Below are 25,990 nucleotides of genomic sequence, written 5' to 3' on the forward strand. Positions count from 1 at the left end.
CTGCAAATAAAAGATGGGAAATACCCCTCACGCAAGTTCATCATATTCTGGGTAGAAAATTTTCCCATGTAATTGTAAATGATGAATAAATAGATAAGAGGTTGAAGAAATATTTGGCACAACAACACTGCTGCAAAATTTGGCCTATGGAGTGCATTTTCTACAGACTAAATATATACTTTAAATCAAAATCAGTACTTTTTCACATCCTCCATATGATGAGGTTTTCATATCCCCAATCTGCTGATAACCTAATTAAACGATGCTTCCTTCTCTCAATTGCAAATCAATGCTCATTCTTCTCCAAGCATGCATGCTTTCAGTAGTTCAGTTTCAACACATGGTTCATCCAAGACCTCATTATAACCAAGCAGTGCAGGTGCCAGGTGATCAAAGTTTCACAATCACAGACAAACTTCCACCCCCAAAATAACTTTCTGCATAGATATATTCACGTTGCTCAATTTAGTTTCGGCCTAAGATGTTGCTGGGTTTGGTTTCATCAAAGTGATGGCAAATATTAATGGAAGAAGAAGAAGAAGAAGCAGCAGCAGCCACTGAAACCTAGACGCAAGGTATATGTTCCATATTATAAAACTAATGAAAGTGATTAGGGATGCAAAGATTCATCACAATTCGAATTAAATTCCAATGAAAGCAAGAAACAAAAACAGAATAACAGCCACAAAAATTCAACCTTGAACGAATTACAATGATGCGTGCAGTGAATGCATCTCTACTCTTCCTCACTGGCAGCCTCACCGCTCTTGTTGTTGTGCTTCCTTGCATACCTCTGGTTCCTCAGAAACTTAGGATCCATCTGGATAAGATTCAGCACCCAAAAAAAAGGATAAGCTCCCTGCAGCAACACACACCCCACGCATAAACTAAATCGATAAAACTTACCCCTTTGGTAGATGTACGGCGATGCCGTTTAGGCTTCTTGATGCCGTTCTTGTGCGCCTTGAATGACTGGTTGTGTGCAGTGTGATTCTTCGATTTCGCCATTGGTCTTTCCTTTGTCCTCTTCTCACCTCTGTTTCCGAATATTAATTAAAACAAGAAAGCTTCAAATAAATAATCGAAGCACATCCCCCGCGAAAATACATCAACATTCACATCCCACCATACATACCTTACGCTTGCAGGCGGCGACGATCTGTGCGAGAAGGTACAAGCTCTGAAACCCTAATCTCTTTTGGGGGTGACCCGGTTACCTCGGTTATAAGGAACGGAACTTCAAGCCCACTTTTAGCATTAATTTAATTGGGCTTGTAAAAAGAATTTAAAAAATGGCCCATTAAAGTAAGTGCGTTGATCACAGATGAGATGTATCACGATCCACAAAAGAACAAACAGCATCAGCAACAGCAGCAATGTTGACTTTTGTAGAATCCATCCATCCTTGTAAATTGTGATTGTAGTAGTTGTAGCGCCACCGCCATCAAGACCCTCTCTCTCTCTGACGATGCTCAGCCAATCACAGCGTCCCATGTGCACAGAACACATCATTAATTGGATGATTCCATGTGAGAGGGAGCCTCCACGTAGACGGCCGCTGTAAATAGAAAACCGAAAGAAAGAAAGAAAGAGGCCTGCCTACCTAAACTTCTTCAGTGCCTCCATCCTCTCTGAAAATTCTTTGCTTTGGCCTTTTTCTATTTGCTCGCCCACAGGTCTTGGGTGCTGAGCGGTTTTGATTTTTTTGAAGGGCTTTTCAGTTCTTGTTCTTGTTCAAGAGAATTAAGATGTTTCTTTTGGATTGGTTTTACGGGATTTTGGCATCCTTGGGTTTGTACCAGAAGGAGGCCAAGATTTTGTTTCTGGGTCTCGATAATGCCGGGAAGACAACCTTGCTTCATATGTTGAAAGATGAGGTTCTGCTGCATACCCCTTTTTCTCTAGCACTGCCCATCTCTAACTTCCAATCGCGTTTCTTTTTTATACGTCTATAGAATCAATCAAGCAATTGTCTCGTGGATTGTTTTTGTTGATCATCTAATGCCTCATAGCCAATCATCTAGATTAGATCGAAATCTGCTAGAATCTTGCAATACCATTACTTTGCTGATTTATGTACTTTGATGCTGCCTTATTTTCAGTGAAGATTTTTATGACTTGAGTTGACACAGTGAGTTGATTGGTTGCTTATTTTCATCTTTGATACCTTAGTTTTGTCTGCAAAGTGGCTTTTCTTATGCACACAAACGAGCATATTACTTTTCTTCTTATGTTGGCTGTGTTGAATTGATTGCTGATATGTTAATTGTTATGATGTGTGTGAATTTGGATGCAGAGACTGGTGCAGCACCAACCAACCCAGTACCCTACCTCAGAGGAACTGAGTATTGGCAAAATCAAGTTCAAAGCGTTTGATCTGGGAGGCCATCAGATTGCTAGGAGAGTCTGGAAAGACTACTACGCCAAGGTTAATAATGCCTCTCCATATAATTTGAGGAAAACTTCTATTGCATATCCTGCCTTAATGTCCTAGATCGTGTTCTGTTTCGTCTTCTCAGTTGCTACCTTAGGGATTCTAATAAATACTTACACCTGCTTAATATACACACATACATATATATATATATTTACTCTATGCTGCATTTGTCTGAAATATGCAAGACTTTGTCGAAATTGGCTTGAAGTAAAGTCCGGGAGGTCTCCTAACTTTAGAGTCCACATTGTATGTAGAGTTTGCAAAGATATTGGTTATTTTAGCGCATATGTAGATGATTTCAACGCTCACATGCAATTGGAGATTGTTATCCTGTTGTGCTCGTGCTTTCGATTCTAGTTTTTGCTTGGGAATTGAATTCTCATATTTTCTGAACTACAGTGTAGCAAGCAATTGTATTAATGATCCCCTTCTCCCTCTTACATGGTTTGATTTAGGTTGATGCTGTGGTGTATCTAGTTGATGCTTATGACAAGGAGCGGTTTGCTGAATCAAAGAAGGAACTAGATGCCCTTCTGTCGGACGAGTCATTAGCGAATGTCCCATTCCTGATTCTGGGGAACAAGATTGACATACCGGCGGCTGCTTCAGAGGATGAGCTGCGGTACTACATGGGGCTCACGGGTCTCACCACTGGTAAGGGAAATGTTAATCTTGCGGAGACCAATGTTCGGCCACTCGAGGTTTTCATGTGCAGCATTGTGCGGAAAATGGGATATGGTGAGGGGTTCAGATGGATGTCTCAGTACATTAAGTAAGTAGGGGATGGATGGATGATTATGGTGTTCGAGTCCACCAGGAAAAACTTGTTTGTCTGTTCTTGGTAGTGAATTCCAGAGGGAGGCAGAGGTTATGTTCCATTTTGTGGCTGATATCTATCTGTTTGTTTGTTTGTTTTCATGTAACAAAAAGTGGGATGATGAAGGAAGACCTAAGTGTAGAACTGATTGATTGATTGTGTGGCGTTTTGTTTAAGATCTCTCTCTCTCTCTCTCTCTCTCTCCATCTCTCAATCTCTCTCTCTCTCTCTCTGACATTGTTATATTGTTAGCAGGCTGGATTGGGTTCTTTTCAACTTCAAGTTCTCCTCCCATTCGTTCTTTCATTCAGTCATTTTGGGGGTAAATAAACGCACCTAAATAAAATCCAAGTTTTTATTATTCAAAAATAAAAACCTAAAAATCCAAATCCACCGACAAACACACCCTGAAGGTTTTGGGGGTAAATAAATGCCCCTAAAACAAATTACTCCATTATTATTGTTATTATTATTATTATTTTTTTTTAAGTGGGAAACTTGTTGAATTAGGTTTGAGTTGAGTTGGGCTGACGCAGAGGGCATCTGCCACTTCCGTCTTCCACCTGGAGGCGAGCAATCAGTGACTTCCGCCATTGCCCGAGGCCCTATGAGTTATGAGAAGCTCTGCGTCTTTCGCTTCTAGGGCTTCCCCCCTCGTCAGGAGAACAAGAACTGCCGGTGAAAAAAAACCGCAAGCCAGACTCCCCCATCCGAATAATAATTCTCAACTTGGTAAGCTTCAATTTAAGGACTCCAACTTTGCCTCTGATTCCCTTCCGCAACTACACAATTCTACGCTTGAGCAAAGGTTCGAATCTAAACCCATTGATCACAATTACTTGCTGGGGATTCTTTCCAGAAAAGACTGGTGTTTGCTTCTGAATGATGAGGTTAAGGCTCAAAGGCTGATCTTGAATGCCCGAGTTGCGGTCAGTATTTTGCAGAACCAAGACAACGCCTTGTGCTCTCTGCGATTTTACGCTTGGCTCTCAAACTCCAATCCTTCACTTGCCAAAATTCAATCAGTTTGGAGTGCTCTGTGCAATGCGCTTTATAGGGAAGGCCCAATATTGTTGTCTTCTGAATTGGTACATGACATCCGCAATTCTGGATGCGGTGTGACTGAAAACTTACTTTGTGCTTTGATTGGTAGCTGGGGTAGGTTGGGGCTGGCAAAATACTGTTCGGAGGTTTTTGAGCAAGTTTCTTATTTGGGGATTAGTCCGAGTACAAGGTTGTATAATGCTGTCATAGATGGACTAGTGAAGTCAAATGCACTTGATTTGGCTTACCTTAAGTTTCAACAGATGGAGGTGGATAACTGTGTCAGGGACAGGTTTACTTATAACATTCTTATTCATGGAGTTTGTAAGGCGGGTGTAATGGATGAGGCCGTACGTCTGGTTAAACAGATGGAGGGGCTCGGACACTCACCCAATGTATTTACATACACTATTTTGATTGATGGATACTGCAATGCTAAAAGAGTAGACGAGGCATTCAAAGTTCTTGAAAGAATGAAAGCAAGGAATGTTAGGACAAATGATGCGACATATAGATCGTTAGTTAATGGAGCTTTTCGTTCATTGCCCCCTAACGAAGCATTTGAATTGCTATCAAGATGGGTGAAGAAAGAACCCAATATTCCTAAAGTTGTTTATGATACTATAGCTTATTGCCTTTGTAATAATTCTCTACCAAAGCACACAGCTGCATTTTTTAGAACAGCTGGAAGACAAGGTTACATACCTGATAGTTCAATAGCTAACGTTGCAGTGGCTTGTTTACTCAAGGGATTGGATCTTGAGGAAGTTTGTCAGGTGTATGAGTATTTTGTAGGACATGGGGTGAAGGTGAACTTGACTGTTTGCTTGGCACTCATTAAAGCCTTGTACATTTCAGGAAGAGAGGACAAAGGGAACTTATATATAAGTTGGTTACTATCGGAAGGGCTAGTCATGACTGACTTTTCGTACAACATGGTCATTGATTGCTTCTGCCAAGCTAAGATGATGGATAGAGCAATAGAAACCCTTAGATTGATGTCTAAAAGAGGTATTCTCCCGAATATTGTTACCTTCAACACCCTTATTTCAGGGTGCTGCAAGGATGTGGATGTTGTCAAGGCACGGGAAATATTAGTGATGATCTTTGATCGTGGTTTAAAACCAGATGTGTTCACTTTCAATTCAATAATTAATGTTCTTTGCCAAGCTAAGCAGATTGCTGATGCTTTCGATTGTTTCCAAGAAATGATGGAATGGGGAATCTCTCCTAATGTTGTCACCTACAATAGCTTAATCCATGCGTTGTGCATCTGTGGGGATGCATTCATGGCAACAAAACTGCTGGGAAAAATGCAGATTAATGGGATACAACCTGATGTTTATACATTCAATGCCATAATACAGATGTATTGTAAAGTTAACAAAATTGACAAGGCACGGAGGTTTCTCAAAAGAATGTTAGCGCTGGACTTATGTCCTGATTGTTTTACTTACTCTGCTTTTATGAATGCATTTTGTGAGTCTGGAAGTCTTCCTGAAGTGAAAGCTTTGTTTACTTCCATGGAGACAAATGGATATTCACCTGATGCTTATTTATGCAATGCTTACGTTGATTGCTTAGTTAAGTCGGGAGAATTTCAAGAAGCCCGAGATGTGTGGTTGAAATACAACGAGATGGGAATGAAGTTGAAACCACTGCCTGTTCAGGATACTGCTTCCCTTGGCTGATTGATACATCTAATGGATCCACAAGTTTGAGCTGCTTCATGAAGTATTAGCAGCAATTGCGCTGTTAATTTGTGGGCTCCTAAGTCAAGACTATTCATGGTTGAAATTTGAAGGGATGACCATGCCTATGTAATGTGGTGCTCTGGTAAATTTCTTATCATATATATATTTGCATTTTGAACGATTTGGATTTAAAAGAAGTAGAATATAAAGCTTGTTTGGGCAGTTAAGTATCCTCATGTCAGTAATGGTCTTTTCTTGGTTTCTATTTCCCCCCTCCTCATCCCCCACCAAACAATTGTACCAATATTTTGTTCTTTAGGTTATTTGTGTGTAAAGTGTTATAGACACTGTCAGTGAGCAAAGATAGATCTGATCCAAATAGATAATTATTGCTGAAGCATTTTACTCCTCTTTTCTGGAGCATGCCTACTTTTTTCGTAGTGGATACTAACTTTGTTTAGAAAATCTGTATATAAACCTGAACTGCAAGTCTAAAGTAGTTTATTTTGTTGCATGTTGGCAGCAAACCATGTATCTCTTGACATATTGATTGAGTCTCTTCAAATGCTGGTTTATTTATATGTGTATATATATATATATATTTATTTATTTATTTTCAAGTTTGATTGTCTTAATATGTGCTTATTTTGTATTTCCTAGAAGGCCCTGATCCATTTTTTATTGGTGGTCAGGACTTGGGACATTTGTGCCTAATTGCCCATGGAGGCGAATGGTGACGGCAAGGGCTTAAAAGGTTCTGCTTGATAACTTCATCCATCAGGTACCTGCATCAATGATCTTCCACTGAATAGTTTGGTGGGGTCTTTCACGATGTCAATACACAAATGGTTTATAGGCTGGCTCGGAGCTGTGCACAAGTTTTCTGTTAGACTGAGGTTGTGTGGAGCTGCAATTTTTTTCTCAGCAGTGAAATTCAGAAAGCTCAACATTCAACAATTCACATGTGTAGATTGCCATTAGTAATCCTGCAACTATAAATCTGCCGTGGATGAAGCAAACTTTGTCTCTTTATCACTTCTTTTGTGAATGGGTGACTACAAAGTTCACATGACACAAGAGAATATGTAGTGTGTATGCTCCTTAGGAAATTTTGTAGAGAAAAACATTCGTAGATTATCTATTGTACCGGTTTCTTTCGATCCTGGGCTACTCTTTTGTATCTACCCTGGCTTTGAACAGGATGATGATTTTGTGGTCACTGTTGGAGTGGCCTTTTATTTATTGCAATGGGCTGCAAACAAAATTTGTAAAATTAAACAAATTTGTATCAAATTCTTTTCTTGTTAAGAAGGGGCTGAATAAAATTCTTCTGGATGGTTTTTGTTGTGACTTGTATCTATGTAAATGAAATGGTGAAAGCTTGGACAATGGTTTTTTGACTTTTTCATTGCTGTAGGGATAACTTGAGCTTAGCATTTTGACTCTGAATATCGATGCTGCAACTTTCCATTGTCATTGCTGAGTGTGGGTGGATGTTGAGTTTTGCATCTGGCATAGAAGTTGAGTAAGATGAGAAAATTGCCATTCCCTTTTACATATTTCTTATTCATTATAAATCATTACTTGTACTAAAAGTTTTTAATTGCAGGTATGATTTCTTGCTGTTTCACTAAAGGTATGTGAAGTTGTTGAGATAGCCAACCATTCTCCCCTCAGGCCTCAACCATAGTAGATTACCTACAGTTTACTTTTCCCTTTCCTGTAAACGATCAGGCCTCATTTCTTCTTGATTGAGACTACATTCTTATGCTAGAAGATTTGTCAACTACCTGATACACGCATCTTTCTCCATTGAATCTTTGCAATTTTGTATCTTATTCCAGTTTTGCGTATATAATTAGCCCAAGCCTTGCTCTCTGGTGTTGCTGCCTCACGAAAATGGCATTTCCATTGCCCCTTATAGCTTCTATTCTGATTTTCTTGGCTTTGTCTTCCGCATTTGGTACGCTTAGTTGAACCATACTGTTAATATTCATTCATTTCAGAGCATTCAATGCATTCTTTCTAACATGTCTAACTTGGACAGGAAGCGCCTACGACTATCCCCATCTCGGTGCTGCAGGCGTAGTTGCAAATGAGTATTTGCCTCAAGCAGAAGTCGAAGGTGAGCCCGATCAGTTTTTCCCCCAAGCTGGGATCATAGGCACCAATGCACCTCTTCTCTTCAACAGGGCAGTGAAATGTATCACCAAAAAATCTGTAAGCATCAGTTCCAGTAACATACTGATTGTTCCTTTCCTGGAAGAATTTGCTTGTTGGGGTTAAAAAACTCTTTTTTCTACTACAAGTAGATTTACCAGAGCTGCGAGGAGTCCCACAGGCTCTCAGAAAGCGGGGAGCTGCACGTATCGCACGAATACACAGACGAATACTGCGACGGGCCATGCCTGGCTGAGACGCACCATGTGCTGGACTGCATCGAGGGAATCTTCAAAGGCTTCATATTTTTGAACAGGGCCACGCTGAATAATGTGCGCGACACGCTCGAGTCTGGATGCGGCTACGGCCCAGAAAGAGGTAACTTTGATGTTCTGGAGCATCTTCAAGCTGATGGTGGTGCCAAGGCTTCCTGGAATTTGATTTATGCAATGCTGGCTATGATCGCTGCCTGGAGACTCCTGTTTTAACAATGCAATGCTTGCATTCATTATCAAAGCTATATATATGTATATATATATATTTGTATACATATACTGATATGCTAATATATCAATGATGATGATGAGACTTTTGTTACTTGTTTTGGCCACAGTTTTATTAATTGGTGAAAGGGCCAACAGCAAATTAAGAACACCTTGTAACTAGTGAACAAATATATGATTATTTGAAATAATAAATTAAATTAAAATATATTTGAAGAAAGCAGACAGGTGGGTCAACCCGGCCCGGCCCAATAAGATACGGCGTACTTACTGCATACACATACGAACAGCAAATTGCCCACACGGATTCCATTCTCAAGACGACTCGCTTTTACCTTCTCCCTTCTTCTGAACTTCTCGCCGAGAATCAATTTTCTTCTCATCTGCTCTGCGCTGCTTGCCCCAGGACTGCCGGAAGATGAGGCCGCTGGGGAACTCTTCGTCTGCGATCAATTTCAGTTCAATGACACGGAAGATCGACGTGGACAATCGGATCTCTCTACGTAATTACTATCGCATCGCCGATAATCTTCTAAAGCAGGTTCCTACACGCTAAACCCAACTTATCTGTTTCTTTCTTACTTTTGAAAGGTTTGGAACCAAACACCACTCATCAACACGCGTAAAAAATTGTTTCTTGAAGAAACCTAATCTTCTAGTTGAATTTTACTCTCGATTCACTTTGTTGCTCCTTTGTTCATACAAGTCCACTGGTGCTGTAACCTATCTTTCTTCCTGTGTTGCTACATTTAATAAAATTTATTTTATTTTACTTTATTTTGGGTCTGGGTGAAGACTTGGATTGTTTTTATCGTACTATTAAATTGGAGTGTTCTTCTCCAGTATTAGTATTAAGAAGTTGTTGAATTAAATAGGATCAAATTTTGTACTCTGATGATGATCCTTTGGTTTTGCAGGCAAATATTTACAGGGAGGAGCATAATTTATTAGACTTGTATGTCATACTGCTAAGATATTCCAGGTACAGCGTAAAGATTCTAATACATCTGAATTTTTGGTTTATTACTTTATCAATCAAATTTACAAACCATTGCTTATGTGGTGAGATTGCTTTGTACTTAAACAGTTTGGTGTCTGAAACTATACCAGACCATCGAGATTACCAGGCCCTGTGTCAAAAAGAGAAAATTTTCCATAGGAAGGTATTGATTAGTCCTTTCAGTTGATGAAGTGAATGACCTACTGGATTTGAATTTATCTCAATGAATTGCAGAGATTGCTTGCTTTGCTAGATGAGCTAGAAACCTTAAAGCCACAAGCGCGACATCTGCTAGATGAATTGGAAAAAGTTAAGACGTCTACTCAAATGCATCAAGTTGATATCCCAAACAAGATTTCCTATACATCTCCTCTAAACAACAAATCATTCTCAAGTTTCAGCAACAAGCAGGTAACCAATCAAAACGATCATTTTCATAGCCTTGTTTTAAAGGTGGAAAGTTTTCATTGATTTTTCAGGTGAAACTAACAATTGGAGACATAAGCTTATGAACCTTATATTTTGGTGATTGTAAGTTAAGAGCTTCTTAGGAAAGATAAAATGCATGTAGATATATCTCGGTTGTCAAGGAATCCTGAAAACCAACATAAGATTTAGGAAAGATAAAATGTATGTAGATATATCTTGGTCCCTAAAATAGATTATCTTATCAGTGGTGTTTTATATTCTTCCTCCCTTGTCTTATTGTCATTTCACAATTCTTATCTCCTTAACCTCTTATGTTTGTTTAGATCCGGAAATCCATTGCACCACCTTCTTCTTCAGCGAAGCAGAACAATGATTATACTTTATTTTCATCACCAAATTCCATTGACTCCCAATTCCAGAAGCTGTAAGTGTTATATGAAGTTCTTCTATTTGTTTGCTGTTGTAAACACACTTGTCCGTCGTCACATATTACACACATTCAAGTACATTTCCTCATCTAGTTAAATATATTGGTGTATTATGTGCATTGTATGCCTGTTTTGTTAGGACCCTTATTAAATCTCTATGCATCAAATGGATACTTCATTTGAGTTTGAGAAATCATCTTTTTTCTATCAGGCTTCATTTTCTTGTATCTGTGATGGATGCCAACATGTTGATTCCCCTAGGATAATGTCAAAGATTTCTGACATGTAGGATTTAATGTTTAATTACCCTATCGAGTATCAACATATTCACTGCTTGTTCTACTTCATTCCTGCAATCTGAATCTCTTATAGGCCTTTTACAAAACATATATTCGTTAACTATACAAAATACAAAGGACGTAAGTGATGTCTTGCTTCTTCTAAACTGCATGAAATTGCAAGAAATGTTGAGGACATGATGTTGGGAATACATGGACTATTTGTATGGATTTAATTATATACTGGAAAATACAGTTCTATGGATTAAATTTATGTACAGATTATTCCTGGCTTACATGCATAATGTTAGCATTTTACATTTACACATTTGCATGTGCTTTCTTATTGACCTGTCATCACGTAAGTTCAGAAGAAGTTTTAATTTTTATTTTTCATTTTCCTGTTGCTTCATCTCTGCATTATTAGTGAATTTGTCTTTACAAAGTATTGATGCATTTCCTACTCTCTGTGACCACTATTCTCTGCTGGTTTCTACCTCTTATTTTATCTTGCTGCAAATTGTCCTGAGTTCTAGTGCTAATTCAAAAGATTGAACTAGATAGTTCATTCCCTTTTATCAAGTTGCACTCTCTAATCAATTTTTTTCTCCAAATTTTTTTCAGATCTCTCAATTTACCACTTCCAAAGCAAGAAACATTGTCCAGGCATTCCTTTTTAGGACCAAGTGGTCTCCATGGGCAATGGCATGGCCCAGGTACTGAGATTAAGGTAATTTCTGGCCATTCTATGTATCAATTTCTTTCCATGAACATGGCTACTTTTTCTTGTCATTGCTTTTGGTATTAGTTAGTTAAATACTTTTGTACCCAGGTCAACTATCCGACCACTGTTGTGCCAGATTCAAGTGAATTTTTAAGGTACATTTCCCATATATATATATTCCTTCATTCATTTTCAGTTTGCTCAGTTGTTGCCTTGAAGAATGGGATACTTTTTAAATGGATTGCTTCCAACTTGAAGTCCTCTATCCTCTTTTCCATTATGACCAATATTTTCACCTATTCCAGTAAATTGTTCTTGTTGGTTGACTCTCGTTTGTAGATAATAAATAAATGATATCCCTAATTGCTTAACCTTTTAGTTGTAGCGGTCATTTACATTATCTAACAGTTCTATTGAAATCATATTCTAACATTCTATTCTTATTTCTCATTTCTATGACAATAACAAACCCTTAGATGCTGGTACCTGGTAATGGTGGTGGTGTGCGTTATTTAATGATTGATCTATTATTATATGCTGTCACTTTTACTCACATATGCAGGTTCAGGTCCTCGAAATTTCTTGTAACACTTCAATCTTGTATCGCTACTTTTGTAGTTTGAATCAGGCTGGGCAACAAGAACCTTCTGTGATAAATAATATTGATTCAAAGGCGGAGAAGTCTTCGATGGAGTCTGTTTTATCTTTGGATGACGGTAGATGGATTACTGAGGAATCAAGTCTTCCACCTGGGAACAAAATGGAGAATAATGATTATCAGTTGGATTATATAAGGCAACCTTCTCCTCCTCCAGTCCTTGCACAAGTGCAGCCAGAGCTGCATCCTATCTCCCCATCACGAGTTGCAGATCCAAGGCCTGGACCACCAAAGGCCTTGCAGGATGGACTGCCTACTTCCAATTCTTACCAAGATCTTCATATTGTGAGTCTCTTGGTTATCAATTTTATAATTTCGGGGGATGATTCACCCTCTCTTAGTGTTTTTACTGTAATTTCTTCTTAAAGTTAACCTTGAATTTAGTTTTACTTTTTTTGGTGTATGTGACTGACTATCAAATGTTTTAGCCAGTGAAAATCATGGAAGATTTTTTGAGATTGGCACGAGAAAATACTGCAAAGAATTTGGAAACTTGTGGTGTTCTTGCTGGTTCACTTGTAAGTCTTCGCTTTCCACTGACATAGTTAATGGAAACATATGTCTGGTTATTCAAGCATGCCAAATTAATAAGTTACATTCCTTGATTTGCAGCGGAACAGAGTATTTCACATTACTACACTCATAATCCCAAAGCAGGAGTCAACTTCAGACTCGGTATTAGATGTCTCCTGTTGCGCTGCTTAATTTTCCATGAAATGTTCTTTCAATATTAATGATTATTGATATCTGATTTAAATATCAAACATGCTCTTTTGGAGGAAAGTTTATCTTGTTATCACACTGACTAAACTTATCTTATTGAAGCATTTTTTAAATTTAATCTATTTTTATATTTAGTGTCAGACGTTGAATGAAGAAGAGATATTTGATGTTCAAGACAAACGTTCCCTTTTCCCACTTGGGTGGATTCATGTAAGTGTTGGACTAGCTTGGGTGACACACCTTTCTATCCTATCAGCTTGTCTTGTTACACATTGAACTTCCTATAGCTATACGCTTCATAACATTTCTAGCATCATTATTATTTTAATTACACAAGTTGGTTTTTGAAACAAGAAAGATGTCTCTTGTGATTGTGAGCTTTACAAAAGACAAAATGTTAATCGAGAAATATAATTTGTTATTTTTAGGGGATCTATATACTGCTGTATAGTGTTTTTCGTAATTCCATTCTCTTGTTATGCTGTTTTAACTTTCTTTATCTTTATTACAAGGAAACATTGATCACCCATGCAAACTATCCTGATAATGGCTTGAGTAAATAGCATTTTGGTCCCAAATTTTAAGTTTTACAAATTTATTGTTCATGTGCAGACCCATCCCACACAAACATGCTTCATGTCTTCAATCGATCTGCACACTCATTATTCTTATCAGGTAATAAGTTCTATGGTATGGTGCTTAATCAATTTCTATTGGTTTGCATGTATTAGGTTTCATCTTTTTCAGATTATAAAGTAATTTCACATTTCGCAGTTAGGGTTTGTGGTCAAATTTTTTTACTTTTTATTTTTTTGTATTTGGGTTTTGGTCAATATCTTGATGTGATGATTTGTGAGAGGAAATAATAATTGTAAAAGTTGAACATTAAGGAAAGGGTAAAGATTAAGATCTAACGTAGACCTGAATTTACCGGGAAAATATTCTAATATTGAGGTGTTATCTCCATAGCATATGTAATATTTGTGCCTGAATTTTGTTCCATTTTTCCTAGTAATAATAAGAATTTGATGCAGTTGTTAGTTATAGGAACATAGGATGGCTTCATGTTGGAAGAAAGTAAGTCAGACTCGAAATAAAATCGCTTGAGGATGTCTATTTTTTATTTTGCATTCTGTTTTGTCTTTCCAGTGATGCTTTTCTACTTGTACCTTCCCATTTAGTTTGCTCTTTTTTTAAAAAAAAAAAATTGTTTCAACTTGTTTTTAGGTTATGTTGCCTGAAGCAATTGCTATTGTCATGGCTCCCACAGACACATCAAGGTGAAAAGTGGAACAACTCTACCATCATTTTTATGTATTTTGAGTTTATTTTACACGTGACCTGAAGGCTGACATTCATTTCCAAATTAATTGCAGCCCCCATGGAATATTTCATCTCTCTGATCCCGGTGGTGTTTCCCTTATCCGAAACTGTCAACAACGTGGTTTTCATCCTCACGAGGAGCCTGAGGATGGCAGCCCCCTTTACGAGCACTGTTCACATGTTTATATGAATCCCAATATGAAGTTCGATGTAGTTGATCTTCGGTGAGCTTTAAGAATGTGTACAGGTTTTTGTGAATATAAGTTGCAAGTTTGTTTCGACTCCCTTCCCTTCCCTGCTCCATGGTGGATGCCATATTTTAACCGGACATAGTTTAGTGGCAATGACGCTGCTGTTATTATTATGATTCAATTTTTTTCAATATAATCGTGTGCGCAATGTTTGGGACACGGACATTCAATATATGAATGAATGATCTTGCAATACCATCCAGGTTGTCCAAAAAAATAACACTTGCTTAGTTATTAATATCTTTGTATTTATCCATCTCAGGAAAGCTTGAAACATGAGCTTGAAGGAAACGGAAACGTCCGCCCAAACACAAAAAAACATCCCAAGAAGCAGAAAGTGTATGAATACCACAAAGCTACTAGAGCACCAAAATATCAGCAACTAGTTCATCTATCAAAGAATTTAGAATCCGCGACTCGATCTGTACTCCGACCTCGAACTCTTCAACCTCAAAGTCGAGCCATCTCCCATATCGGCTGCTCATATCGCCATCCACAAGTTCGTCTACCATGAGGTTTCCCATACTGCTCCACGCACAAATATCCTTATGCACGTCTTGAACTAGCTTGTCCTTCCTTTTGACAACCTTTGCGCCGTCGGTCCACATTTTGTATCCTCCTCCCACATACTTTCTGCATCTCTGCTCCATGCATTCGCTCACACAGTCGAACATCAGCCTTCTGCTTACTTGGTCGATTCGCCCGCAACCGTTCAAGTGCCTTTTGCGACTTTCCAGCCGATCAAACAGACCAGGGCTTATGATTTCACAAGCCCTGCCCAATGCATAGTTCCTGTACATCTGTTCTATGTTGCAGAGCATCTCCTTCACATACACTATTTCCCAACTTGACGGCTTCGCAATCTCCTCCGACTTGGCTGAGATTCGAGTTCCAGGAGAGATTGAGGAAGCTGAATCCAATAATTCAGCTTCTCTCTCAGATGGAATCATCAATTTATTATTGATCGACATCGAATAGTCACTGAGGGTGTCTTGAATTTGCATAGATGAACTTTGTTTTCCGCCTGTAATTGCTAATGGTTACATTATATCTCAGCATCAATCGAATACAAAAACAAAATACACAAAACCCACCTCTTGTATTGATCATACTCTCAGCTGTGTCCGAAGAACTGCAACTACTGGCGAAGGGAGAATGTTCAAGAACAGAAACAGGACCCGGACCCGGAAGCTGGCAATCAAGAAACTTCCTGCTCTCTTCTTCCACCAGGTACTGAGTAAACATCGGCACAATTTGATTAATTTTCAAGAAACAGTAGAGAACAGATTCTATCTAATAAACTATTCAAGACATACCTTGATTTTCTGATCAGGCATTGTATCACTTGAGGAATATAAACCAGAGCCTTGTTGGTCTTCCAGGCTATACGAATGACTTAGACTTTCTTGCAAGTTTGAGCTCATTAAGACATCATTTTGACCTGGAAGCATCCCTCCATGTTTCTGTTTGGAAAACTCTATCGTCAGAGCCAATTCCTTGAGTTTTTGCTCGAGAAGTTCGCTCAATGTATCGGTCGCTTCAGCATTCATTCCCAGGGCAGGGAACTCTGCACCACTCATGCCATTTGAATTCAGCAGTATCCTTTTATTTCGAGAATCGGCTGAAAGTCTTTTATAGTTTTCTCCAGCCTCATTGTATCTCCCTGAACCAGGTCCCGATCGTGTCATTGGAGCATTGAATGTAAAAGAAATAACATCTGTTCCTGCAACTTCACTTTCTTGATCCCAGCAACTACTTGGCACATTCATCATGTTTTCGCGAGAACGAACTACTTTCCCATATTTATCCTTCCGAATGCTGGCAGCAGCATTTTTTTCAAAGTGGCAATTCCCATCAATTGATCTTTTCTTACTAGTTGCTCTTTCTGACTCAGATGAGCCTAATTGCCTCTTATCATTGCTAACCTCAGACCCCGACTTCCGGGAACTGACTTTAGAGCTACTAACAAGCTTGCAAGAATTACGTGGCCTTGTGGAAGAAGATTCTACGCTCAACACTTTCCCACCTGATAACTTAGACTTGGAAGGTTGCTTGTCTCCATCGACACTGTTGTTTTGCTTCTGATTGTTCTGGCGAAGCACAACTGAACTGTTGTTGTGTGCAGAAGAAGGCGGCTTCTTAAGCATATTCTTCTGTGCCATTGATTGACTCTTCACTGGCTGGTTTGGACTGATCTCATCTGTTCCTTTAAGGTTGTTGACAGCTACGGACCGGTTGGCAATCAAGTTCAGGCCTTCTCGTTTCTGGACATTTTCCTTAGCCTGTAATGCAAGTGATATCGATTTTCTGTTGCCTTTTGACCCGGATGGAGATTCTCCTAGATCCTGAAAAATTCTCAATGCTGTTGCATCTCCAGGACTACTCACACTTTTGTTTACACGGTGCCCTCGAAACTGCTTGACAGCGCTAGCCCCCCCTGATCTCTGAGAACCTTCAGAAATCGCCTTCGATGGCTTTTGTGCTGCTTGGACCTTCTCTTTAAGATCCTTTACTTTGAAAGGCACAGAAGAGGAAGCTGTTAGAGGAAGCTTAGCTTTCATAGAGACAAGAGGCCCCGGCTCGATAATCCTGGCAGCTGCTTCCATTATGTGAGCTGCATTCTCAGGTGGGATCACATTCCCACTTTTTATGGGAGACAAGAGTCTGTTTCGCGTAACCGGAATTGCTTTAGCTGATTTAGGCGGCAAGATTTCCGTTTGAAATTTTGCAAGTGGCCTGTGTGGTACCTTCTGAAACGTCGGTTCTGCATCATTTCTTGAAGGCACATCCTGCAAACTACTGGCACGCATATACTGAGATGCATCATTTCTTGAAGGCACATCCTGCAAACTATTGGCACGCATCATCTGAGAATCTCGACGATATTCAAGATTCTCAGATTGGCAGCAAGAACCTGGAAGAGACCGGCAATCAAAGAGCGGAGTAGAGTTTGGTTCGCAGCCGATGGATCTTGGCAAAGAATCCAACCCCATAAGTCTAGCAACAACTCCAGGGGCCTTGGCTCCATGGAAATCTTCATCAGTGACAGATGAAGCACAACTATATTCACTGCTCCCTTTTATGCTAGAGCCACCAATATACTCATCATCATCCAGCTTTGACACACACAAACAATGAATTTCTTAATTGACAGATCAACAAAAGATGGTGTTCATCATTTGCTTCCACAATAAAAAAATAAATAAATAAAAATTACCATTTGAAGCCTAGTCATTGGCAAATTTCCATCGCATCTCTTCTTCTGTTTCGATTTTTCTACAACAATGAGAAGAAAGCAACTATGTATTAGCTGCCTATAGGAAGCAAAGTGCAAATATTCTGAGATGCAGCAAAACTTTTGTTCACTGGAATCCCCTATACACAATATATAGTTTTTAAATGCACCAATTTGAGCAAGTTAATATCGATCAAAGCACAACAGGCAAGCAGTCATACCTGGGAAATCTGACTTGCCCGAGAACAACTTCTTTCGGGATTTTGCATTCCAATCGAAAAGTTGGAGGAAGCCACTGACATTTTTTCCTCGCTTGGAGCCTTGTTTCTCAGTCCCCATTCGCTCGAGTCGATATTGAACTGATTTACTCCTCCCAGACTAGAGAATTGTGGGCATACTCAGAGTAGTAACATGGGTTGCATACGGTACATCTGCTGTTGAAAAATTACATATCACTCTCTGACACTTTTAATGAACAAAGGTTTGACAGATACAAGAATCACAACTCAAGAAATCATATCCTCGTAAAAATTACAGCATATGTCAGAAATGCTTCATCAATATTCATTAAATGCTTAGACATCTCAAATTTTCTCTAGATTTGTATTCTCAACAAACAAGTCTCGTAAATTCACCATTACCTGAAGACCATTTTCTTCCCAGAGTCAAAACAAAAAGATTCTGTCTTTAAGGATGATGGTCTCAAGCAAAACACACACTGTATAATACCAATGAAACTGAGTTTAGATTTTCAGCAGGGAATGTCCATCAGGCAACAGATACAGTGCAGCAGAGAAACACATTAACACAAATGATGGATTTAGACAGACATTTTTAAGTAAGAAAAAAAAAAGGTATCTTGAAACCTGTAATTCCTGAATGCAGAATCCATATCTGTAGAATCTAAGCGAAACTAAAACGCAAACTCAATATCCATTTGGGGAAAGACATGCCAGTAATATCTGACCTTGTTTTGAGTAACCCCGATCCAGTTTGAGACACAGTAATATACGAAGATCATAACAGAATATTGAAAAAGAAAATAACTTTGCGGCACTCTCAACACACAATTCCAGCAGAATCAAGAAACTCACACAGAAAATGAACAGAGAGCTTGCTTCTTCCTTCCCCTCCGGTTGAAAGGCTCTGCTCACATCAATAAATTCTACTGCAAATTTTAAAGGTTGGAACTGAGCTGTTGTGTAAATGAGGCTGGGCTGGGCAGGTGCTTGAAGTTTGAAGTTTGAGAGATGGAATTGGATTGGATGACTGAGAGAGGAATCCAATATATGGATGGAGGAGTAATTTTAAAGAAATGAAAACCAATTTACAGATTTTGGGTCGTGCATTTGTGGAATTAAATTACATTTTGGGAAAAACAAATATTAAAATTTGACCCCAGCAAAAGGTTAAAAAGCTTCCTTCTAACGTCTCTTTTGGTAAGACTCAAGAGGGAGTGACATTCAAATTCAATAGAAATGCTGGGCCCCGCCTTGAAATTGAAATCCGGTACGGTAAGGTGCACGCTAAGCCTTCCTTCCTATGATTGGTTATAACTCCGTTGTCTCCTCGCTACTATCCGTTGGGACTCACTCATTTATTATTTATTTTTCTTACCTGTTTGTTTGTATTTATTAGTAATTTAAGTTGCATATGTTTGCTTTTATATGCATATATGCTTTCTTGATTTCAAAATGTAAGGAATAAACCAAGAACAGAACACAGTTTTATTATTAGCGTTAATTGGGACCCACCACCCACCTTCATAGAATAAATTTGTAAATAAAATAAAATTGTAGCAACATAGAAAAAATATAATAATGCACAATAAAATATGGAAAAAGCATTGATATGGAAATCCTCACAATTTTAATCACACTATTAAACAATTAATTAAATAAGCCCTTGCTTTATCGCACTCTAATTACTTTGAGCAACAAACGAAAAGAGTTTTGTGTGTTTTATTTGACTAATGAGTGACGTGACGGATACATTTATTTATTTATTTATATATATTTTTGTACGTACTCACTCAAATAATTCGATGAGGTGGATCCAGCTTGAGTTGGGCGGCCCATTGGGCCTGTGTAGGGGAGACAAGAGGCAGTGTACGGATGCGCATGATTTGTAAGTACTGTACGTACTTTTGTTGTTGCCCCATTCCCATTCCAATTCCCATAGCCATGTCCACCATTGCCAATTGCCATTATAGTTATAAATTTCGATTTCCGATTGCCGATCAATCTCCTGCACTGGCTAGATTTGGTCGTGGATATATGGAAGTCTAGTAGATAAATATGAATTTATTAAGATGCAGCTGGGATGGGAAGGGAAGGAAAAACTCAAAACTGATTGATAGCTAGATAATATATAGTCACAGATGGAGATCCACATCCACATCCAAATCCAAATCCGAATCCAAATCGTGGCTGTTGGAGTTGGTTGCCGGCTGTCGGCCTCGTCGGGGCAGCGCAGCAACCTGAAAGCCGACAGCGGCGGCGGCACCATACCTGAGACTGAGAGGCACCCCGGACAGGACCTGATGATGATGATGATGGGCTGGCCCTGGCGGAAGGAACCTGGCGGCGGCGTAGGCGTTGTTAGATGATGGCCCTTGCACGGCCCCATGTGGATTGATGAGGGCAGGGGCAGGGCGTCGATGGTGGTGATCGGGGGGCGCAAAGTGGGCCCGCTTGGCTCGCTGGCGCTCCTTCTTGTGGGCATTCTGATGGCCGCCCAGTGCTTGTGAGTTGGCGAATCTGCGGTGGCAATGCTGGCACTCGAACCTCTTCTTCTCCAACTCGACGTCCTGGAGCTGCAGCTGCTGCAGTCTGTCCGTTTTTGAGACTGGGAACCCAAACAGTCTCATCGTCACTGCACCTGGTTTCTTACTGTTATTACCCTTGTTATAATCTGCTGCTGCTGCTGCTGCTGCACTCTCACTCTCACCTGCTGCAGAGGATGATGACGATGGATCATATGGATATGGATATGGATATTTATTCTCTCCCATTCAAAAAGTTAGTTTTCTTGAGAGAGAGAGAGAGAGGGATATTTATTTATTTATTTATGAGGAGGAAAGCTATCACTCAGTCACAACTGGAGGCAAATCAGTAATGCCTTTGCCTGGTGTGTATATATAGAGAGAGAGGAATTGAATTGAAACTGTATAAAATGAACAGTACTAGTAATAATAATAATAATAATAGGACATGCAAATTTTGTGATAGCAGCAGTAGCAGCAGTAGCAGTAGCAATAGTAGTAGTAGTAGTAGTAGTAGTAGAATGGGACAGACACTTGGTGGCTACTTTTGTAAAAGTTAAAATTACAACTCTGATGGAATGATGCTCCAACTGTTGGTCAGAGGTGATCATCAGAACTAAATTTGATCCCATCACATCTCATCTCATCTCATCTGCAAAGGAAGGTTAAAACTTAATTGGTAAAAACAAGAATATGATGGTGTTTTTTGTCCAACTTTTATTACTATATAAATACTATTATGGGTCTGTCTTTGATGGGTAGATAGACAGACAGATAGAGGAGGTGTTAAGTTGCTGTAAAAACGGATGGATGTCAGCATGATCAATCTCGAATGATTTGATTTCTTCATTTGACTTGATTTAAAAGCAGCATAATATAGATATGTAGGCATGTATGTAATGTATATGTATAGGAGGGACACCAAACATGCGGGTCGGCCCTTGGTGTCTGCAGATGATGATGATGATGACCAAATCTCCTGCAAAATCCGACCTTACTCGATCAATAGTCTTACTTACAAAACATACATATGGTATGGTATAACATTCCTGCATCTGACGTGGTCGTCGATGATCTCACCTCCATATGATTTAATTTCTAATTTATTCTACTAGCTAGCTTCAAGAAAACATCTCAAACAGACAAGTAGCTTGCAATTGCTTGCTTCAGGAGGAATACTGTTTTCATCATCCATGCACTGCACTATACCTTGTCATTAGAGGATATATAGTTTATTGATGGTTGACACTAAACCCTGTATTTAAAGCATGTGAAACTACCCAACTCACCCCACCCCACGCAGGGTTCATTCCCATGTGGATTTGGCTGATCGATCGTGATATACAATACAATACAACACAATGCAAGTACAAATTTGGAAGGCTAATAAGGTATGTACGTATATATATATATATATATATAACAAGAAGGTGCTAAGTAATTAGGTGTTGTCATGATCCATTGCCTGCCTTGCAATAGTGTATATATTTCTATCTTTTTAATCGGTTGTTGATTCTTTGCATAGCTACCCACCTACCTTCATTCATGTTTAGCGGACACTTTTCATGTTTGTACAAGTAATATATATGTATATATATTCTCTTTAACCCGTCGTCTACTGATCTCCCATTGGTGGCTGACTGGCTGGCCTGCAATGGCTTTAATTTCCTTTGTTGTGATCCACTGCACGCACTTTTTAGGCTTTTAATTTATCTATATATGATCATCCATCTGTGTGAATAGAATAGAATTGAATGAAAGTGCACGCACACACAAAGTTGTACGTGTGTTGTCCCACTAATTAAGCTAAGATTCAGAATATATATATAGTAGGACATGCATCTTTAATTAATTGATTTGTTGATGGCACCTCAGCCTCAGGGGTGTCGACAAGACGACATTTCTTGCTTCATTACGACAACAAAGGCAAGGGAGACACACGCTGGTGGAGAAAGGCCTAATCCGAGGAATAGCTTGCTACCCACCTAGCTGTATGTATGCATGTATGTATCATCTGTCTATCCTTGATGATGACGATGATGGATCAGATCTGATATGACCTTAAGGTTGACGAACCATAGCCACTGATCTCCCATCTCATCTCATCTCTGTCTCCTTCACTTTATAGTGCTTCAAACTCTATCTTCTTCTTCTTCTTCTTCTTCTTCTTCTAATTAACCATTTCCTTTATCCAAACCCCCCTTCTACTGTCGGTCAACTTAAGTTAAGAAACAATGCCCTCCTACCTAGCTCATTACACACACACACACACACACACACACACACACATATATATATATATATATATATATAGTGCTCAGCTCATTATTGATTACTAGTATATCCTACAGTGTCAGTGAAGAAAATGCACAGTTAAAAGAAACCCCCCACCAGGCACCAACTATATATACTTACTGGCAAACGAGATGAATTATAGTATATTATTAGATCCCAATTCGGAGTAGAAAAATGGGATATCTTGAGATAAGTTGTTTTTGTCACGACATATATATATTCATTATATATTGAAGAGATCGATGGAGTGAGCTAGCACGAGTGAGTAACATCACAAGATTGCAGAATCAAAGCGATGGTCCACCTATCCATATGTGCTTTTGTCACTTCCTGTTCAACTCCTGCAAATGAATTAATTAATTAATGTACAAAGTGCTCCACCGCATGCATGTTGTATATGTTGATATGGGATTTGTCTGCCCGACTGAGGTCAACTCGATCGATCACTGAATTATTATTATTAAGTGGATTTTTATTGGATAACAGTCTCATAATCATCAGCCATTATTGCATCACGTATGATCTTGTCCACTTCGATCAATTCCATCCAAATCTGCACTCGTCGACGCGACTGTTAGATAGATAGATACAACGTAACTTGCAGCATAAATCATGTATTGGGGTCCTGAATTGATCGATCACTTTACTTTGCACATTAGCTAGCTAGATTTCTTTACAATTGAGATGCAATATATTCTGAAACCCAACCAAATAGAAAGTTTGTCCGAATTAAATGACACACAAACAAAACAAGTCGTATGAGTGAAATAAAGGGGGGGCCCTTTTGTTGTCTTCCATTAATTTGCATTTGCTCAAGGATTTGATGGTGCAACCCAAACCCAACCCAGAATCACATCGATCTCACGTGGTCAGGTTTTGCAATACGTACAATGTGGGGGTGGGTGAAGCCACAGTAATCGTGACACCATTAAAATCTTGAGAGAAAATCCTGCACTAGGAGTAGGAGGAGGAAAGCATGAAAGTCGACTCACTCGATCGCCACGACAGCCTGTGATGAACGAACGAATGAATGAAATTTGTATATATATGTATGTATGTGCTGCAACAGGCAACAGTAGTAATTTGTTATGTGGGATCATGGATTAGATCACTGGCACTGGCAGGCAATATATAGATATAGATATATCTGGATAACATCAACACATGGGCATGGCCGCATGGGTGTTAAGTGAAGTCATCATCATGCGTGGGGTGGCTAGGCTGGATTTTCACACAACATTTCCTAGTGAAAGTGATTATAATAGAATTCCCATTTTGGGGGTTTTGTCACATTCCTTTCCTACTACTACATCCATGACTATGACAAGGATGGATGGATGGATGAATGATGCATCCATCTGTTCTGTTGTGAGAACTGGAGGCTCCAACCCAAGACCAACACCAACACCAACAAATAGTCAGAGTCGAGTCGAGTCGACTATTAGAACCAATCCACTTCAAGTTTCGAATGTGATGCGTGAGCAGCTAGCTCCTATTTAAAACCATGGCTATGGATTAAAAGGTAAAAAAGAAGAAGACAGGCACACTAGTAGTAAGTACTCTGTTCTTATTCAGATTTTCACTCATGGCCTGCTCTGCTCTGCTCTCCACCACATATTGAAGCAAGACCAAAATTTATTCTGAGCCTTCTGGGTTTAACTAATCTTCAAGAGAAATGTGGGCAAGCCTCCTTGGATTCAATTAGCAGTTAGCAGTGTCAGTGTGTGTATTTATTTGTGTGCGTTTGATGATGATTATTATTATTAGCAGTAGTAGTATTAGCCCCCTCAAAGTTGCAATCTTTTCTTTTTGACCAAAGCCTTGTAATTGTGAAGTGTCCCCCCGCCATCCTTTAATCTCTGCTCTACTTGTACTACATAAGGGGATTACACTTATTATATCTATACTATGTTGACAAAAGCCAGCCAGCCCAGTGTATGACATTTATATATAGAAAGATTCTTCTGTTCTGGAGGCTGGAGCTTATCGTAATGTACTTTAGAATTTCCCAAGAGCAGATCTAGTGAGATCAAAGGTAAAGATGGGGGAGATTAGTGTAGTGGTTTGGTTATGCAGTTTTACTAACAGTTTGGCGCGACTAAGACTAACTAACCTGTCTGTCAATGAACAGCCAGCCAGGCCAATGGAGGTGGAGGTGGAGGTGGAGGTGGAGGTGGAGGTGTGCTGTTAGTACTGACTAACACCTACAACAGTTGACTTGAGATAACTGAAATTGCCAGATGTTCTGGTCTGTCTGTTGCTGCATTACAGACTACTACAAGAAATTCAATTACAAGATAGATAGATGGAGCTGGAGCTGGAGCCTGAGCCTGAGCCTGAGCCTGGAGGGAGTGAGGGATAATGGAAAGATATATGCGGCCTGTGGCTGGGCCTGTGCCTGCGCCTGTGGGTGGCTGACCGACTGGCTGAATATGAAATGTACCAATTCACGTAAATAATTAACTGTAATTTGACTGAATACTTTAAGATATAATAATAATATAGGATATGAAGTCGCATTGAAATATATCAAGTAGAGCTGATTGACTGTCTGATTCTATAGCAGTCAGCACAGCACAGCACAGCACAGCACATCATTATCCATATATCTCAATTCATGATCAAAGAAATAAATAAATACTTACTCAAAGATCGAAAAACAGACAATAGCAAGATAAACATGAAGTAAACAACTTTTTATTTCACGTATTTCATCAAACACAAATTTATTTTTATTAAACCCTGTATTCATAATCATATCAGATTTCATATTCAGCAATCATCAATTTTTGTTAGAACAAGTAACAATATCAATTTTAACCATTAAATATGATAATTAAATTAATTTTCAGTTTTCCATTAAATTAAATGTAAAAGTAGTTTCATAATTGGATGATAATTGAATTTTTTTCTGCTGTCAAATATTGGAAGCGGTATTAAATTAGACACCTTTCCTGTGATGGGGTTTGTCTGGAATGTGGACACGTTTCCTGCTGTACTTGCCACTGCCAATGCCAATGCCAATGCCAATGCCATTCATTCAACTCCCAATTTTTATTATATATATATTACAATAAATAAATAAACAAACAAAAAAATAATCACAATTTTATGAGCCCAATAGTAGTACTAGGTCTAGTATATACATACACATTTTCCATCGGGTTTTCTTTCCTTTCCTTGTAGATTTTTTATTCATTCAGTCTAATCATACGAAAATTGCTTGC

The 25,990-nt window shown here is 39.0% G+C and overlaps 6 protein-coding genes across 16 annotated transcripts; 3 read left to right on the forward strand and 3 right to left on the reverse strand.

Annotated features, from left to right (window-relative positions):
• Nucleotides 1–80: 80 nt before the first annotated feature.
• On the reverse strand, nucleotides 81–1,288 carry LOC127250740 (60S ribosomal protein L29-1-like). Of its 2 annotated transcripts, XM_051274179.1 has the most exons (4): nucleotides 1,136–1,288; nucleotides 907–1,036; nucleotides 698–820; nucleotides 81–437 (listed from the first exon to the last, which is right to left on the reverse strand). In XM_051274179.1, the coding sequence occupies exons 2-3, from the start codon at nucleotides 1,006–1,008 to the stop codon at nucleotides 737–739; spliced, it is 186 nt and encodes a 61-aa protein (XP_051130136.1). In that variant the 5' UTR covers nucleotides 1,009–1,036; nucleotides 1,136–1,288; the 3' UTR covers nucleotides 81–437; nucleotides 698–736. The 2 variants fall into 2 exon arrangements, with proteins under 2 accessions (XP_051130136.1, XP_051130128.1); XM_051274171.1 differs by lacking the exon at nucleotides 81–437 and having other exon boundaries at nucleotides 566–820.
• Nucleotides 1,289–1,555: 267 nt separating this feature from the next.
• Nucleotides 1,556–3,430, forward strand: LOC127250701 (GTP-binding protein SAR1A-like). Its single transcript, XM_051274110.1, has 3 exons — nucleotides 1,556–1,877; nucleotides 2,297–2,428; nucleotides 2,893–3,430. The coding sequence occupies exons 1-3, from the start codon at nucleotides 1,749–1,751 to the stop codon at nucleotides 3,211–3,213; spliced, it is 582 nt and encodes a 193-aa protein (XP_051130067.1). The 5' UTR covers nucleotides 1,556–1,748; the 3' UTR covers nucleotides 3,214–3,430.
• A 33-nt stretch (nucleotides 3,431–3,463) lies between these two features.
• Nucleotides 3,464–7,887, forward strand: LOC127250659 (putative pentatricopeptide repeat-containing protein At3g16890, mitochondrial). 5 transcript variants are annotated; one of them, XM_051274073.1, is made up of 5 exons: nucleotides 3,464–3,576; nucleotides 3,765–6,134; nucleotides 6,685–6,773; nucleotides 7,410–7,517; nucleotides 7,602–7,887. In XM_051274073.1, exon 2 carries the CDS (start codon nucleotides 3,869–3,871, stop codon nucleotides 5,987–5,989), a length of 2,121 nt encoding a protein of 706 aa, XP_051130030.1. In that variant the 5' UTR covers nucleotides 3,464–3,576; nucleotides 3,765–3,868; the 3' UTR covers nucleotides 5,990–6,134; nucleotides 6,685–6,773; nucleotides 7,410–7,517; nucleotides 7,602–7,887. The 5 variants fall into 5 exon arrangements, with proteins under 5 accessions (XP_051130030.1, XP_051130011.1, XP_051130021.1 ...); XM_051274054.1 differs by having other exon boundaries at nucleotides 7,410–7,887; XM_051274064.1 differs by lacking the exons at nucleotides 7,410–7,517; nucleotides 7,602–7,887 and adding an exon at nucleotides 6,849–7,387.
• A 1,056-nt stretch (nucleotides 7,888–8,943) lies between these two features.
• On the forward strand, nucleotides 8,944–14,870 carry LOC127249104 (AMSH-like ubiquitin thioesterase 3). The gene is made up of 15 exons (XM_051271740.1): nucleotides 8,944–9,196; nucleotides 9,573–9,637; nucleotides 9,743–9,818; nucleotides 9,890–10,066; nucleotides 10,408–10,508; nucleotides 11,415–11,520; nucleotides 11,623–11,669; nucleotides 12,133–12,457; nucleotides 12,601–12,690; nucleotides 12,785–12,847; nucleotides 13,031–13,105; nucleotides 13,508–13,570; nucleotides 14,123–14,175; nucleotides 14,272–14,442; nucleotides 14,732–14,870. The coding sequence occupies exons 1-15, from the start codon at nucleotides 9,074–9,076 to the stop codon at nucleotides 14,739–14,741; spliced, it is 1,545 nt and encodes a 514-aa protein (XP_051127697.1). The 5' UTR covers nucleotides 8,944–9,073; the 3' UTR covers nucleotides 14,742–14,870.
• Nucleotides 14,829–19,033, reverse strand: LOC127249081 (uncharacterized). Of its 6 annotated transcripts, none has more exons than XM_051271685.1 (7): nucleotides 18,799–19,033; nucleotides 18,346–18,422; nucleotides 17,926–18,135; nucleotides 17,687–17,745; nucleotides 15,786–17,585; nucleotides 15,564–15,702; nucleotides 14,829–15,493 (listed from the first exon to the last, which is right to left on the reverse strand). In XM_051271685.1, the coding sequence occupies exons 3-7, from the start codon at nucleotides 18,041–18,043 to the stop codon at nucleotides 14,829–14,831; spliced, it is 2,781 nt and encodes a 926-aa protein (XP_051127642.1). In that variant the 5' UTR covers nucleotides 18,044–18,135; nucleotides 18,346–18,422; nucleotides 18,799–19,033. The 6 variants fall into 6 exon arrangements, with proteins under 6 accessions (XP_051127642.1, XP_051127653.1, XP_051127670.1 ...); XM_051271696.1 differs by having other exon boundaries at nucleotides 17,926–18,138; XM_051271713.1 differs by lacking the exon at nucleotides 18,799–19,033 and adding an exon at nucleotides 18,571–18,655.
• Nucleotides 19,034–20,078: 1,045 nt separating this feature from the next.
• Nucleotides 20,079–20,717, reverse strand: LOC127247962 (zinc finger protein GIS3-like). Its single transcript, XM_051270075.1, has one exon. The coding sequence runs from the start codon at nucleotides 20,715–20,717 to the stop codon at nucleotides 20,079–20,081; it is 639 nt and encodes a 212-aa protein (XP_051126032.1).
• Nucleotides 20,718–25,990: the final 5,273 nt, after the last annotated feature.

This window comes from Andrographis paniculata, unplaced genomic scaffold (genome assembly GCF_009805555.1).
Source record: "Andrographis paniculata isolate CXL003 unplaced genomic scaffold, ASM980555v1 Contig11END, whole genome shotgun sequence".
Lineage (NCBI taxonomy): Eukaryota > Viridiplantae > Streptophyta > Magnoliopsida > Lamiales > Acanthaceae > Andrographis > Andrographis paniculata.